This window comes from Myxine glutinosa, chromosome 14 (genome assembly GCF_964187855.1).
Source record: "Myxine glutinosa chromosome 14, kmMyxGlut1.1, whole genome shotgun sequence".
In the NCBI taxonomy this organism is placed as follows: domain Eukaryota; kingdom Metazoa; phylum Chordata; class Myxini; order Myxiniformes; family Myxinidae; genus Myxine; species Myxine glutinosa.
The window spans coordinates 40,347,268-40,364,405 of record NC_136274.1 but is presented as its reverse complement, the minus strand read 5'-3'; the positions used below and the strand labels follow the sequence as shown (position 1 = coordinate 40,364,405).

The window sequence follows — 17,138 nt, the reverse complement described above, 5'->3', positions numbered from 1 at the left end:
GTCGGATGGTGTGGAGCAACCTTGGTATGCCTCATACCATTTCATGGCCTGGACTTCTCAAAGTCGTTGGTTGGTATGGAGCAACCTTAGTATGCCTAATACCATTTCATGGCCTGGACTTCTCAAAGTCGTTGGTTGGTGTGGAGCAACCTGAGTATGCCTAATACCATTTCATGGACTGGACTCCTCAAAGTCGTCGGATGGTGTGGAGCAACCTTAGTATGCCTAATACCATTTCATGGCCTGGACGTCTCAAAGTCGTTGGTTGGTGTGGAGCAACCTTAGTATGCCTAATACCATTTCATGGCCTGGACCTCTCAAAGTCGTCGGATGGTGTGGAGCAACCTTCGTATGCCTAATACCATTTCATGGCCTGGGCTTCTCAGTCATCGGATGGTGTGGAGCAACCTGAGTATGCCTAATACCATTTCATGGCCTTGACATCTCAAAGTCGTCGGATGGTCGGGAGCAACCTTAGTGTGCCATTTCATGGCCTGGACTTCTAAAAGTCGTCGGATGATGTGGAGCAACCTTAGCATGCCTAATCCCATTTCATGGCCTGGACTTCTCAAAGTTGTCAGATGGTGTGGAGCAACCTTGGTATGCCTCATACCATTTCATGGCCTGGACTCCTTAAAGTCGTCGGATGGTGTGGAGCAACCTTGGTATGCCTTAAACCATTTCATGACCTGGATTCAAAGTCGTCGGATGGTGTGGAGCATCCTTAGTGTGCCTAATACCATTTCATGGCCTGAATTCCTAAAAGTCGTCGGATGGTGTGGAGCAACCTTAGTATGCCTCATACCATTTCATGGCCTGGACTCCTTAAAGTCGTCGGATGGTGTGGAGCAACCTTGGTATGCCTTATACCATTTCATGACCTGGATTCAAAGTCGTCGGATGGTGTGGAGCAACCTTAGTATGCCTCATACCATTTCATGGCCTGGACGCCTTAAAGTCGTCGGATGGTGTGGAGCAACCTTAGTATGCCTCATACCATTTCATGGCCTGGACTCCTTAAAGTCGTCGGATGGTGTGGAGCATCCTTAGTATGCCTCATACCATTTCATGGCCTGGACTCCTTAAAGTCGTCGGATGGTGTGGAGCAACCATAGTATGCCTCATACCATTTCATGGCCTGGACTCCTTAAAGTCGTCGGATGGTGTGGAGCATCCTTAGTATGCCTCATACCATTTCATGGCCTGGACTCCTAAAAGTTGTCGGATGGTGTGGAGAAACCTTAGTATGCCTAATACCATTTCATGGCCTGGACTCCTTTAAGTCGTTGGGTGGTGTGGAGCAACCTTAGTATGCCTAATACCATTTCATGGCCTGGACTCCTTAAAGTCGTCGGATGGTGTGGAGCAACCTTAGTATGCCTCATACCATTTCATGGCCTGGACTCCTTAAATTCGTCGGATGGTATGGAGCAACCTTAGTATGCCTCATAGCATTTCATGGCCTGGACTCCTTAAAGTCGTCGGATGGTGTGGAGCAACCTTAGTATGCCTCATACCATTTCATGGCCTGGACTCCTTAAAGTCGTCGGATGGTATGGAGCAACCTTAGTATGCCTCATAGCATTTCATGGCCTGGACTCCTAAAAGTTGTCGGATGGTGTGGAGAAACCTTAGTATGCCTAATACCATTTCATGGCCTGGACTCCTTAAAGTCGTCGGATGGTATGGAGCAACCTTAGTATGCCTCATACCATTTCATGGCCTGGACTCCTTAAAGTCGTCGGATGGTGTGGAGCATCCTTAGTATGCCTCATACCATTTCATGGCCTGGACTCCTTAAAGTCGTCGGATGGTGTGGAGCAACCATAGTATGCCTCATACCATTTCATGGCCTGGACTCCTTAAAGTCGTCGGATGGTGTGGAGCATCCTTAGTATGCCTCATACCATTTCATGGCCTAGACTCCTTAAAGTCGTCGGATGGTGTGGAGCAACCTTAGTATGCCTCATACCATTTCATGGCCTGGACTCCTTAAAGTCGTCGGATGGTGTGGAGCAACCTTAGTATGCCTCATACCATTTCATGGCCTGGACTCCTTAAAGTCGTCGGATGGTGTGGAGCAACCTTAGTATGCCTCATACCATTTGATGGCCTGGACTCCTTAAAGTCGTCGGATGGTGTGGAGCAACCTTAGTATGCCTCATAGCATTTCATGGCCTGGACTCCTCAAAGACGGCACTGGTGAAGCTTGGAACTATTGTCAGGAAAATCAAATGGACCATTATTCAAAGTGAATCTTTTTCTGTCGGTGACAAGGGTAATCGCAGGCGAGGCGCTGGCGTAGGCCCCAGATGGACGTTTTGTTGTTCCCCACATGTCTGTACCATATATGTTCAATGTCGTGATCGATGAACCACCTTCAGAGGCCATTTCCCCCCCGCAGAGGGGGGGGGTTGGCCTTTTTCGGGAACAGTGGTCCCCTTTTTGAAGCAATGCTTTACAGCCGGATGCCCTTCCTGCCGCCAACCCTGTTAGTCGCCTCTTGCGACACACGCAGGGAATAATTGCCAGTGAACTGGTGCTCAATTTGCCGACCTCAGAAGGATGACAGGCTGAGTCACCCCCCCTGGTGTTAATTCAGCGATTGACCGGGATTCAAACCCAGGATCGTAGGATCCCAAGCCGGCACCCTAACCGCTAAGCCAACACCAGGCAATGTCGTGATCGATGCTTGGCCAGAAAATGCGACTGCAAGGGAAGAATTTAATTATAAAAGATGCCCGTATTTATGTCGTGAAGCACATCAAGTACGGCGGACCTTAAAGAAATGGATATCAGCACATGGTTGCCCCAGAGTGCGCATCCGTGCTGAGGGCTTTCCCTCTCCTTTGCCGAGAGAATGGTCAAAGCAATTCATCAAATATAACGGGCCAACCACATGACAGAAAGACCAGCGCTTCACACAGGACTGGGTGCACATTGATGTGACAAGTGACAAACTTCGGATCCAAAGGGAGTAGGGGACAGGCTCTCGAAGTGGAAGGAACTCGGGTTGGGAATTCTAGAATGATTGCAAGGTGCAACCAGGCTTTGTCTCAGTGACTAGGCCTTCACACCAACCACAGTCGTATTGTTTGACGTTTACTCGCGTCGGCAGTGTCACTTGCCATGAAATGTTGGCAGTCTCTTGGAATACTGGACCCACTTCTGTCTGCACCTGAAAATCTTCGACCAGGCACTTACTGTGTCAGAATAATGCTGAGCTGGTGTCTTGCTATCAAAAACCATAAAAGCCTGAGGTCGATCTATGAGAGGACGGTGTCTATGAGTTGTATGAGCCAAGTGGCGAATTTCACACAAATATGTAATCATCATGATGTTGTAAAAGGGGTTGAACTCCTATCCGACGGTCGACCGGATTGGATTTCTTCAACTGCACGGGGTAGCTGTATGTAAAAATGAAAGAATAGAGATATGGGTTCTGTCAAGGTCTCTCCTCGATCCTGTGGAATCTAAAGCTCTCGGCATTCGTGGATTCTTCAGCGATGAGGCCGAAGTATAAAGTCTTGTTGTATTGCAGAGAGGTAAGGGTCCGCTCTGTTTTTTAACCGCCTCTCCTTGGTCGATCTCTTTTTTTTCTTTCTTTTTTTCTTTTTTTTGTATACAAGATCGAGGCTCGTGTAAGAGCTGACTGACATCAATCCAAAAAAAAAACATACAATAAAGGGAGCGGGAGACAAGATGGGGAGAGCGAGGGAAGCACAAGTACAACAGTACAACACACATGTACACACAAGAAATACACAAGTGCAACAGCAGAGAACAGGGACATCGGAAGATCTGTGGGAGGGAGAGGGCTTGGGGGTGAGGAGGCACGGGAAGGCGGGGGTGGGGGGGGGCGGTGGGGGTGGGAGAGGTGTCAAACACATGGACACTGCTAGAACTTCCAGGAAGTAGAAGAGCTGAAGGTTTTGGATGGGGGAAGATAAGAGATGGTGGTGAACAGCTGTTTGAAAGACCTTTTAAAGACTCTCTCTGCTCACTCGGCTCTCCGACCCTTCCAAGCTCCTCCAGGATGCACATGTTCTTCTAGTACCCCCTGCCCCCTCCGGGTTAAACGCCCACAATCCAAGATCGCTGCACACCTCCACTCTTCTGTTCCTCTTTTCTACTATTTGTGGAGATGGTTCAATCGCATTCTTCACTCCAGGGCTTTGTGTAAGTGGTGTAGCAACATCTCACGTTATCCCTAATCCCTCCCTTTGACTTTATACCCCCATTAACCCCATTCCTCCCCCCCCCCTCCCTTCCTGGAGCATTGTCAAAAGGTCAAATACCGAAAATGCAATTATAGGCACATTTTAAAAGGTTTTAAATGAAGCTTAGTATCTGCAATCAACGATGGGGACGCATTAAATATGCCATGATTTTTTGGGGATTTGACCCTCGTTTCATGCCCCAGCTGTTGGGGAGCAAAACGGGGTGAAAAACAGGAGAAACACTGAACTCAAAATTTTATATTGGGTCATTCCCGGTGGATTGTTTTGCCATCTTTCTAACTTTGCTTTAGGTGGGAAGTGTGTGGGTTTGCAATGGCGCGCCATTGACCTCAGTGTAGCGCAGGCATGATGGGCCGAATGGCCGCTTCGTGCATCAGATTTCCTTGTTTTTCCTTGTAGTTGGTAACAAACAACCACGAAGCAGTGCTTCATGATGCAGTTAGCAAGTTGTTCCATTTCATGTGATACATTCATTTGTTTGTCCCTTATTTTAAAACTCCTTGTCCCTTATTTTAAAACTCCTTGTCCCGTGCTCGATTTATTGTAAAGTAATTGTAGTTTCTACGAAATGAAGTGCTGATTGGATGTACGTATGGTCAAACAATTACTGCAGTTGATGAATCAGTGGCAGTAAATGACCCAATGTAACACAAAACTACATTGTCTTCACTATCTTCCTTAGAGAGGTGAGAAGAGGCCTGAGGGTGTGTGTCGATGTGCAATATGGCGTTCCGACGCTGATGCATCAACCGAGGATGTCAACACGCAAGGAGGAAGTAGCACCTACTTCAAGCGAACCGCAGTGCTTGTCCAACTGACATTTGGAAGCGAATTAGCGGAGCAAATTACGTATAAAGGAAATGCCCACCACATTGCAGGTACGAGTACAAATCGTGTAAGCGATTCACCTAATATGGAGATGATTCAGAAGTTGTGACCATGGAAACGATTGTCATTTGTGCGGGAGATTTTTGACGATTTGTGTGGGAGATCCACTGGACTTGCACGCAGCACCAGCTAGTTGTTTCAATCCTTCAGAGTAAAAAATGGAGGGATTTCAGGATGTGACGGGTGTATTGGTAGTGCACTAGCCTCTGAGCTGTCTAGTTTGGATTTGATTCTCAACTCCACTGTAGGATTGGTGCTTCACAAGCCACGGTGTAAAGATGCCACGGTGTCTTTTGCGAAGAGTATGCGAGTTACCAATGGCACCCTGAACAAATTACAAATTTATTTCCCATGAACCGTGATTTCTGTAGAGAAATTGAGTTCCAAGATTTTATTTAAACTAGAAAAATGCGACTGTGTCACCAATATGCCTCCGCATAGTCCCACAACAGGTGGATGCCATCACTCTGCATATGTATGGGTGGGGGATCACGTTTGTGAAGTTTCTTGTTGATCGGATAAGGTTCGTTTTTCTATCCAAGATGGCTGCCAAACCACGTGACCTATGACGTCACAATTATCATAAAAACCTTCTGCATGGGTGTCACTCCTACCCTGAAGGTTTCGTCTCAATCGGACATGTGGTTGTTGAGAAAAACGAGGTTTAGACGGACGGACGGACGGACGGACGGAAGGACAATCCAAAAACAGTAAAATGCCATACCTGAGGAACTAATCATATCGACCATTCTAAACTTGCCAAATCATGGCTCAACTAGCTGATCCCAGCATTCCTACGATAGATGAAAACAACAATGGATGATCTTCAGAATAACAAACGTCTCCTTTGTGACAGAATCTTATTGTCCTTGGTTTCATCACGCAGATAACTTTTCATCGTGTTTGTTTGTTTTCAGTCGAGGTAAAAGGTCACATGGTGACATATCGGGTGAGCGGGAGCAGGAAGGTTGAGCGATAAGTGAAAATTTGAGGCCCTGCCAAAAACTTACACACTAGCTGATCCACATTGTTGTGCAATAGAACACTACTTCTTATTCAAAAGGCAACAGTCTGCACTTTAACCGCAATCATTGCGGAGCACATTTATACAGGAGGGCAAATTGACAGCCTGACAACGTGGGGTCAATATGTGCTGCACGATATGCTTGCTGTACGTCTAAAAGGGTCTACACGCAATTCCACCACCAAGGGTATACATGCAATTCCGCCACGAAGGGTCTGCACGCAATGCCGCCACCAAGGGTCTACACGCAATGCCCCCACCAAGGGTGGACACGCAATGCCGCCACCAAGGGTCTACACGCAATTCCGCCACCAAGGGTATACATGCAATTCCACCACGAAGGGTCTGCATGCAATTCCACCACCAAGGGTCTGCATGCAATGCCGCCACCAAGGGTCTACATGCAATGCTGCCAGCAAGGGTCTACACGCAATGCCGCCACCAAGGGTCTACATGCAATGCCACCACCAAGGGTCTACACGCAATTCCGCCCCATTGTATTCATGCAGCTATCAACATCTTGGATATTGGACGTCTATCCTCAGTCCTGTAGTTTTTAAACTTTCCTGTCATGCAACCGTTGCATCTGGAAATCCCTCCTCAGAGTCTGACATCACTACAAAATAATCTGCAAACAAACTGCCTAAACGAATCCACTTATTTGTACCTCAATCACTTAATCATCACCACTGGTCAACAAGGTTTGCCGAAAGATGTCACAACCTTTTTCCCACTCCAAGCCTCCTTCTGGCCCTGGCACCTTGCTGACCTCTCCTATTACATCACTTCCATTGTCCACATTTAGCAGTTCCGAAAAATATTCCTTCCCTCTACAAAGAACGGCTTTCTCCTCCTTAAGAATATTTCCTCCACTAGTTTCTATCGCCTTGAGGTCCACAGTATACCTTCTTGCCCTTTCCCTGCTCGACGTTGCCACCCCGCTCCGAGCAACATGACCAGAAACTGCACTGAGAAATATTTTAAACAAAGGCACTTCATGTCAAGAACTCATTTTCCACTGTCCGTGTACTATGTTTTCCCCTCCTAACCCCCATCCGTACCTTTGTCTGTGCTTTCCCCTCCACAAATACCTCCTGTTTGTCTGTGTGTTGTACCCTCCTCCTAACAACATCTCTGCCCACCTGGAGCATCTTAAAACCACCCATCCTAACTCTCTCTTCCTCATACGTGGTGATTTCAACTTTCACCATGCAAATTGGCTGGGGGCCGGTACCTCTTCAACCAGTCATGGCAGCACTACAAAGGGCTTATATGACTCCATGTGCCTCACCCAATCAGTGAACCTTCTGGCCCAGATTTCAACCAATGGCACGTCCTTTCTGGACATGGCAATGGTAAATTTATCAACTAATGCCTCAGTGCCGTAGAGTCTGGCAGTTCACTCAAGCTGCCCCTCACTCCCTACACCCAACCTATCCTCTTTTTACCAAACTGCTCCTGGATACTTTGTCTTTCCCACTTAAGAAAGTGAAGGTTTCTCACAAACCTTGACTCCGATTCTGCAACAGGCCCAGACAGAATCCTAAAAACCTGATCTGCTGCTCTTGCTCATGCTCTATCTGCTCTGTTTCTCGATCTCTCTCGATCCTTCTCTCTGGGTCAGATGATAAATTTATCTTGCGTCCATTTGCATGGAAGTTAGCCAACATCACTGCAATACACAAACATGGTGCAAAAATGGAGCCTCTTCACCATGGGCCTATTAGCTTGCGTCCATTTATAAGCAAGGTCATGAAATCTAGCATTGTAATTTTCATAAAATCCTTCCTTTTATCGAATGACCTGATCACAGATCATCAGTTTGGTGTCAAACCCAGTAGTTCTACCCTGGACATTCTGCTTCTACCTTCCCTCAATGGAAGCCCTCAATGGAAGCCCTCAATGGAAGCCCTCAATCTCAGACATGAGATCAGGGCCTTCTCTCTGGACATATGTCGAGCATTTGATACAGTCTGGCACCCTGCCTTGATCTCCAAACTATCTGCATAAGGCTCCAAGACCACCTCCTCTCATGGATCACTGACTTTCTCCACTCCTGTGGTCAACGTGGAGCTCTCAACTGAATTGTCTTATCACCAAGGCGGTGTTTTTGAGCCCAGTCTTTTCCTCATATTCATCAATGATCTTTGACTCCATGGAAAATCCGATCTTTACCTCCTCCACCAAGGGTGGATGGAGGTTATGTTTTCACCCCTGTCTGTTTGTTTGTTTGTGAACAAAATATCTCACAAAGTTGTGGACGGATTCGGACGAAATTTGGCAGAGATGTAACGTATGTGACAAGCACGAAATGATTAGATTTTGCTGAAGATCCGGATTCGGATCCGGCTACTAGAATTTTTTAAATGATTCTTCACCATTGGGAGATCGGGTCAAAACGATACATAGCAGGATATCTCAAAAAGGTATGGATGTATTTGGACGAAACTTGGTGGACCGGTTGTGTGTGTGACAAGGACGATTCGATTCGATTTTTGTGAAGATCTGAATACGGATTCGGATACGAGAATTATTTATTTGTTAAGTGATTCTTCACCATTGAGTGATATGGCCAACTAGGTGGAGGTATGCTCTCCACTGAGTGCCGTTCTAGTTTTGCTGATGATTCCATCCTCTGCCATATCATTTCTCATCTAATCAGATATGCAGGCAGCAGCCTCTTCCCTCTCTGCAGACCTTGATGGAACTAGGAGCTGGTCCAACACTTGGAATATGTCTTTCAACCGTGACAAATCCCACAATCTCACCCTGTCTCCCAGAAAGGACCATGTGGCATACCCTCATATCTACTTTCAAACTTTTGGACTTAACCATCAGCCAGACCATATTTCCAAGATGGCCTCCAAAGCCAGCTGCTGACTGGGCATCCTTCGCCGTGCTCGGTCTTTCCTTTACAAATCTAAACTTATGACAACATACCAGCCCTTCATTTACAGCTTGATGGAGTACTGCTCTCCCCTTTGGGCTTGTTCCTCTGCCCTACACCTTGCTCTTCTTGGTGCCATGAAAGGAAGGCCTACAAAATTATTTGGATCTCCCAAGCCGAAGCTGATTCTCTCGGCCTGTTACTTTCACATCACAGATACGTTTGTACAGTCGCCTCTCTGTATTCTACCGCCTCGGTTTTGGTCTTACAGCCTCTGTCCTCTGTTGGCTTTGTCCCTCCCAGGTCTCTGAAGTGTACACATGGTCTGCCAGTAACCCTCTTCTTGTTAAGCTCCCAAAATCCAGGGTCACTGGTCACCTCCACTCATGTGTTCCTCTTTTTGCATGCCTGTGGATCCAACTTCTCTAGTCTGTTTAGTCCCATTCTTTCCTCCAGGGCTTCTTCAAGGTACCTGTTCACCATGACCTCTGATCATTTCCCACCCATACTCATGATCTCTTATACTCCAAATGACTCCATTTCCAAGCGCCCCCTTTTTCCAAGTTAGTGTGAGCAGGATATCACAAAAAGTTGTGGATGGTTACAGACAACACTTGGTGAACAGGTTCGGAGACTGGGCCACTCAAGGACACAACATGTTTATGTTGTTCAATGTGCTTGATTTTTTTAAATAAACAATGCCTGAGAAATGTCCTTTTTCTGTAACTAAACAACCTGACGTGCTGAATCAATTCTGACTTCAGATTTGGAATTGGCATGCTCGAATTAATAAAGGACACCGACATCTACCTCAGTAGCAAACAGAAAGTTTTTTTGTTGTCGTCAATGTATGTATATGTATGTATGTTCATGTGTTTTTTTTTTTACCTCTCCCACCCCCACCCCTCTGTCCATTCCTCCTCCCCCCAAGCCCTCTCCCTCCCACAGATCTCCCGATGTCCCTGCTCTCTTCTGCCGTTGTGCTTTTGTGCTGCCCTCTCCCCCCCTCTTGTCTCCTGCTCCGTTGATCATATGTTTTTTGTGTCAGTTTGTTTTTATGTGATTAATGTAAGCTCTTACACGAGCTTGTATACAAAAAAGCGTGTATCATCTGTGTGAGCCATCAATGAGTTCACCTCCTTATCAATCACGACTAGTTTGTTTCCTCCCTAGTTTGGCGGGCCTGTATGAATCGCTGATACCCAAGTTGCCATAACAAGGTGAGTTTGAATTCACATTTATATGAATGAAGAACTTTGACTTTGGAAACAATAAATTATTTCAAGCTGTGACTTGAATTGCATTGTGGGACATCATTGTTGGGGTGGTTGGGTGTGTTTTGCAGATATTTGTAAATTTTCGTATGGATGTATCCTTGATGGAGTATGCATGTCAGGTTGTTGAATTATCATATCTTCATCGATAAAACGTTTTGTTTCATCGATTATATTTTGCTTATCGCTTTTACAATTGTGGAGGATGTTCTGGCGGTGTGGTATTAAAATGTGGAGACAAAGTTGCAATACATACTTCCATTATCTTAACTAGCAACGGTACCCGCCCTATGGGCGGGGCTTCAATTGGGAGGCCCAAAGGCAAAATATCAGAAATTGAAGGATTTATTTTATTTTAAACGATTTATATAAACATCCGTTAAATCATATCACACGCAAATCATCAAAATCTAAACAGTATTTGTAGAATTTCAATAAAAGCCACATCACTGTTCATATCGGTAAATATTATTCCATCGTGTTTGGAAAAACTGGAAAATTGGAAAAATTGGAAATTGGAAATTGGAAAAATTGGAAAATTGGAAAAAAAAGAAGGAAAAACAATATGGGCTATTTTTACTCCAGGGGATCCCAGGATTACCCACCCATAATTTAGTTGCGATCGGTTCAGCCGTTTTTGCGGTACCTGGGAACAGACAGACAGACAGACAGACATTTGGTTAATTATAGTAAGATATATCACTTACATTATGAATCTATATCATAGGGATACAAGTGTGGGGTCAATATTTCAGTCATGTTTGCATCGGTACTACATAGACCATGACAATAATCAGCCGCTTCAATTAAAATCTCAACATACCTTATGAGTTACATGTTTGAACAACCAGGAGACCTAATGTACCTCATCATAGCATGTTTTAAAATGGACAAGGTTTCCATGAAAATGGACACATTCAACAACCGTTTCCATCTATTTTTACCACCATCAAAACCACAACTAAACAATCTCCCCACCTGGAGCACATTGAATTTGTGGTGTAAATGTTTCTCGCCATGTTGTCATTTACCAGAGTAATAGGACATTACTGCAGTCGGGTCTCCATCATCCAAGCGTCCCCCAAGGGGACGCGTCCGTCGGGCTCCACCCCGGAATAATCCGTGACCCCTCCGGCCGCCCAGTGCGCTCAGCTGCTTCATTCTGCGCTCCTTGGAGCGGCGGTTCTGGAACCACACCTGCCAGTCATGTCCGGTGAACTCATTGCAGTTTGGCCATCATAACATGGAAACAACGGTAATATATATACATATATATTAAATATATTGTTTAAAAAACGACGGTTATATATATATATATATATATATATATATATCTATATACATACATATATATTACATATATTGTTAGAAAATGAGGTTATGATCTTTAAACGTGGCTAGAACAATATTGTATATGACATAAAGATATTATCATCAATGTAGTGTTTACGATTTGCTGAAGAATTAGGAGCCATCTTTTACATATGGAAAATGTGTGGGAGGAGCCATTGCCATTAATCCCTGTTTTTGATGCTACAAAGATCCACCCATGGGCAGAGGCAGCACAGCACTTAAGTGCCATTTGACCATTGGGGAGAAGCACACTTAAGCCAGAGAGCTGGCTGATTTGATTGTATGCATGTATCTATGTATGTATGTATGTATGTATGTATGTATGTGAACAAGACCCAATCACGTCTCTCACCCGTAATTGGAGGGAATAACCAACCAGCTCCAGGTGGCTAGGATTTTCAAATAAATGAACTCCCATGCTGTTCTAGCCAAATAAACCTATATAAGGCAACCAAGAAAAGTTACATAAGGTAGGCTCTTTGCCATTTCAAATCCTATCCGGGATCCTCTACAGCTGCAGACATTCACAAGTAGCACATGCATGAGAAGCCCAATGCTACACGCCCCGTCAGTCGCCGGATCGGTTTCATCGCTTATTGGCGAATCATCAGCGACAATATAGAGCTGTAGACAGAAACAAAGCACCATCCTCAGTGCAGAAGATCAATGTCACAATAAAAACTGTCAATTGCTACTCAAATTGATGAGTAATATTTGATAGTTTTTATTTTTTCGAAATAGTTTTTTTTAAACATTTTAAAATAACAAACATGAAATAACAGGCTTTGTGTGATAAAATGTCATTGTCGGGTGCCCACTTCATATCGTATATAAATTTGACAAACAAGCTTGAATTCCTGTGTGAGGCTAGTGTGAAAAAATTCTGACTCAACCCGGGACTCAAACTCAAGAACGTCATCGCTTTCGTGGTGATAGCCCTCTGAGCTATTGGGTCTTCGGGATATCCTCAGAGATTTCTCACACTAAAACACTGCAAGCTTTATAATGGCCGACATCTTGCATGGTTGCAATGGTTATGGTTAAACATATTTGCACTGCTAGAGACACTTATGGTATCACCACGGTGCTGGTCCATGTCGGAGAACTTCAATAATCGTATTTGTAGAACTCCTGACTGCTTACAACAATGGTGACGCTTTATGGATGTGATTGGCTGGGAGAAAGACAATGTGTCCATGTGGCAGAGGGCACTTGTTGGTTACAGATACCTCAGATACCAGATATGGAGTCCTCACCAATCACAGTTGAAGGTGTAAAATTAACAAGTATACAAGCCGAAAGGCTTCAAAGTCACGAAGTGAATGAAACAGCGATGTCTTGCCCTGATGAGCCCCAATAAGGGCAAAAAGGATTCGGTAGCTTCGCCTTTCATCTGCCTGGGGTCACCATTTGACCTTGACATCTTTTCTCTGCAATAGGCCATTTTGGGTTTGTAGTCATGATGTCATTGTGATGTTATCATCACAGTGTTGGTCTTGGTCAGAGAACTTCAATAATTGTGTGTGTATGTATGTATATATATATATATATGTATATATATATAATTATATATATATATATATATTTATATATATATATATATATATATATATATATATATATATATATATATATACACATATATACACACACACACACACACACACACACACACACACACACACAGGGTGAATCAAAAGTAGCGCCAGCGCCCGATTTCTATTTTTTCGGCTGTCGGATTCTTTCTGGGATGTCATGTTGTTAATAATTGTCTTGCAGATTATTAATTTTCTTAGTTTATTTATTTTTGTTTTTGTTTTGCAGGTTATTGCTGAGAGTTTGGAAAGTTACTGAAGTTGCACCAAATTGAACCATGAATTACCTTTCAATGAATCAACGCATTGCGACCGTGAAACATTACTACAAATGTAATGAACAACCAACGATGGCGGCAAGCCGTTTGGCACAGGAATTCGATATTAACCCACCCCAGGGAAGAAACATACGATTGATTGTCGAGAAATTTGAAGCAACAGGGTCGGTAGCCACTGCAAAGTCCGGTCATCCGAAAACGGCAACGAATGTAGCTAAGGCTGAAGAAGCCATCAGGAGACTGGAACAAAGTCCGCAAAAATCAACTCGCCGTTTATCTGCAGAGTTGGAAGTGAGCCAATCAAGTGTTATCCGTATCCTTCACCAGAAAAACTGGAAACCTTACATTCCACGCTTACTGCATGCCCTTCATGATGGAGATGACGACCGGCGTCTTCAATTTTGCGAAGAGTTCTTAGCTAAGCTTGACGAAGAAGACACAATGCTAGACAACATCTGGTGGTCAGATGAGGCATGTTTTAAGCTTAACGGCACAATTAACAGACACAATTGTGTCTACTGGGCTGCGGAGAACCCAAGAGTGACAGTCTGTGCTCGACACTCTGTGCCTGCTCGGCTGCAATTGTGCATCAATCACGAGAGAGGGCACTTTGAAAATTGCAAGTAAAACAGCTTGGTACATTTCTGTAATAATTTTCCCCCAAATAAATGGTTAGATAAACATGTCATTCATTTATTTCTACCTTCTTGTACACTGTAATACAAATGGCAAACAAACAATCAACTGACAGAAATATATATATATATATATAAACAGAAATCGGGCACTACTTTTGACTCACCCTGTGTGTGTATGTATATATATATGTGTGCGTGTGTGTGTGTGTGTGTGTGTGTGTGTGTGTGTGTGTGATAGTATGCGTTGAGGCAGGTAAGTAAGGGTAGGCCTCATTGGGCCTGGAATGCTATGTGGTGGGCCTGGGACAAGTCGAGGAGGCCCGAGGGAGGAGTCGGAGGGCGTGGCTGGTAAGCAGCAAACAGCCAATGGGAGCTAAAGGGGAGTGGCCAACAACAGCAGCCAATGAGAGCTAAAGGGGAGTGGCCAGCAACGGCGGCCAATGAGAACTAAGGGGAGTAACTGATGAGGGGCTATCACGACACGTGACCCCCGGCGGCCATTGGATGCCCGTGGAACATTATAGTGGGGCTCCGGGGGGATATAAGACCCGACCTGGGCCCCCTAAACTCTCTCTATGCTGCCCCCCATTCTCCCTGGCTCTGGTCTCTCTGCTGCCCTCCGTTCTCCCTGGCTCTGGTCTCTCTGCTGCCTCCCGTTCTCCCTGGCTCTGGTCTCTCTCTGCTGCCCCCCGTTCTCCCTGGCTCTGGTCTCTCTTTTGCCCTCGCTCTCTTGGGATTCAGGCTCTCGTAGGACGATCTCTCTCGTTGGCCCTGTACTCCGACAATCTCCCTGTCTGGACTCCCTGCACTTGCGCTTTTGCCTCGCTGACTTCGGGACACGCTGTGTGGATTCCCGTTCATGCACGACTGAGGTCGACGTCCCTGCCGCGAACATCCTCGAGGGGAAACGCCAAACGAGCCTTCTGGGGTGAACTGCACTAAGCGGCCACGCTTCGTGCGCGTCTTCTTCTTCCTCCTCTTCACCGAACGAGTCAGAGGGCCCTTGTCTGGGTCACGTAAGTAAGGACTGTTAAGTTTCTCTTCTGTGTCCCTTTTCTCTCACCAGTGAACATTTGTGAATAAACCTGTGCTTGTTTCCAACTTGGCCGTTTTTGTCCCTTCACCATTGGCCTCACATTGCACGAGATAAAACCGCTCGATCGGGTTCATAGTAATTAACGGCACGAGTTACACAACACGCAAACTGCTCGGGCGTATCAGACCGGCGTAACTCGTGTGAGGTCCAGCCCCCGTCCTCGCGGCGGCATGTGTATCGAAGGTACCCGGGTTGTGACCGGAAACCCTTCCACGTGCTTGCTGCGGGTTTGGTGGCTGGAATTGCTCAGCAATCCGCCCCCACGAGTGTAGAGTGGGTAGCGGCCTCGTGGACTCAAAGCTCAAGGGGGAGCAGGGCTTAATCCCCCCTTAGTACGTCGACGAGCTCGAGATCCGTAACAATATATATATATAGACATACATATATATATATATATATATATATATATTTATATATATATATACTGTATATATATATATATATATATATATATATATATATATATATATATATATATATATATATATATATATATATATATATATATATATATTTATATATATATATATATATATATACTGTATATATATGTGTATGTATGTATGTATATATATCACTATATATATATATATATATATATATATATATATATATATATATATATATATATATATATATATATATACATACATATATATATATATATATGTATATATATATATATATATATATATATATATATATATATGTATATATATATATATACAGTATATATATATATATACAGTCACGTGAAAAAGTAAGTACACCCCATGTAAAGTTTTGACTTTTTCAACATATTTCAACATACAGCTATTTGATCTTCATTTCAACAATATTGATAACGGTGATATAATAGAACAAATATCATGGAACATTTACATTTTGTAGTCCATTGTATAATTTAAATAAACATAAATGCAAATGTCGCATGTGGAAAAAGTAAGTACACCCTTGGCTCTCATAGGTGGTATTGCCCCTTTTGGCAGAAACAACCTCAAGTAGGCGTTTCTTATAACTGTCTACCAGTCTCTGACATCGACTGGGAGGAATTTTTGCCCACTCCTCCATGCAGAATTCTTTCAGCTGTGCGATGTTTGAGGGGTTTCTTGCATGCACAGCTCGTTTCAAATCCCCCCACAACATCTCGATGGGATTTAGATCCGGGCTTTGACTTGGCCATTCCAGAACCCTCCATTTCTTTCTTTTCAGCCATTCCTTGGTGTATTTACAGGTATGTTTAGGGTCATTGTCATGTTGCAAGGTCCACTTTCGGTTGAGCTTCAACTTGCCGAAAGATGGCCTCACATTATCCTCAAGCACTCTCGTACCCTCTCGTACAATGAAGAATTCATAGTGGATTCTAAGATGGTGAGCTGCCCAGGCCCTGATGCAGCAAATCTGCCCCAAACCATAATATTTCCACCACCATGCTTTACAGTTGGTATCAGGTTCTTGTGGGCAAATGCTGTCTTTGGTTTTCGCCAAACATGTCTTCTGGTACTGTGGCCAAATAGCTCTACCTTTGACTCATCTGTCCAGAGCACATTGTTCCAGAAGTGCTGGTCTTTTCCTAGGTGTTCAATGGCAAACTTTAGTCTTGACCTGATGTTCTTTCTGGACAGCAAATGTTTCCTCCTGGCACACCTCCCATGTAGATCAAATTTGCGCAGCCTCTTTCTAATGGTAGACTCGTGCACTTTGACATCAACAGTGGCAAGAGCTACCTGTAGGTCCCGTGATGACATTCTGGGGTTCTTATAAACTTCTTTCACCATCTTGCGGTCTGCTCTCGGGCTGAACTTGCTGGTGCGGCCTGGCCTGAACAAGTTTGCAGTTGTTTGGAATCTCCTCCACTTGTAGA

The 17,138-nt window shown here is 44.5% G+C and overlaps 1 protein-coding gene across 1 annotated transcript in view; it reads right to left on the bottom strand.

The window, feature by feature from the left end:
• LOC137440023 (LIM/homeobox protein Lhx5-like) overlaps nucleotides 1-17,138 on the bottom strand; it is an 80,664-nt gene that overhangs the window by 17,404 nt on the left and 46,122 nt on the right. The window contains exon 4 of the mRNA XM_068136378.2: nucleotides 11,346-11,511. Within this exon, the coding sequence (XP_067992479.2) occupies nucleotides 11,346-11,511 (166 nt within the window). The remainder of the gene's footprint in view (nucleotides 1-11,345; nucleotides 11,512-17,138) is intronic.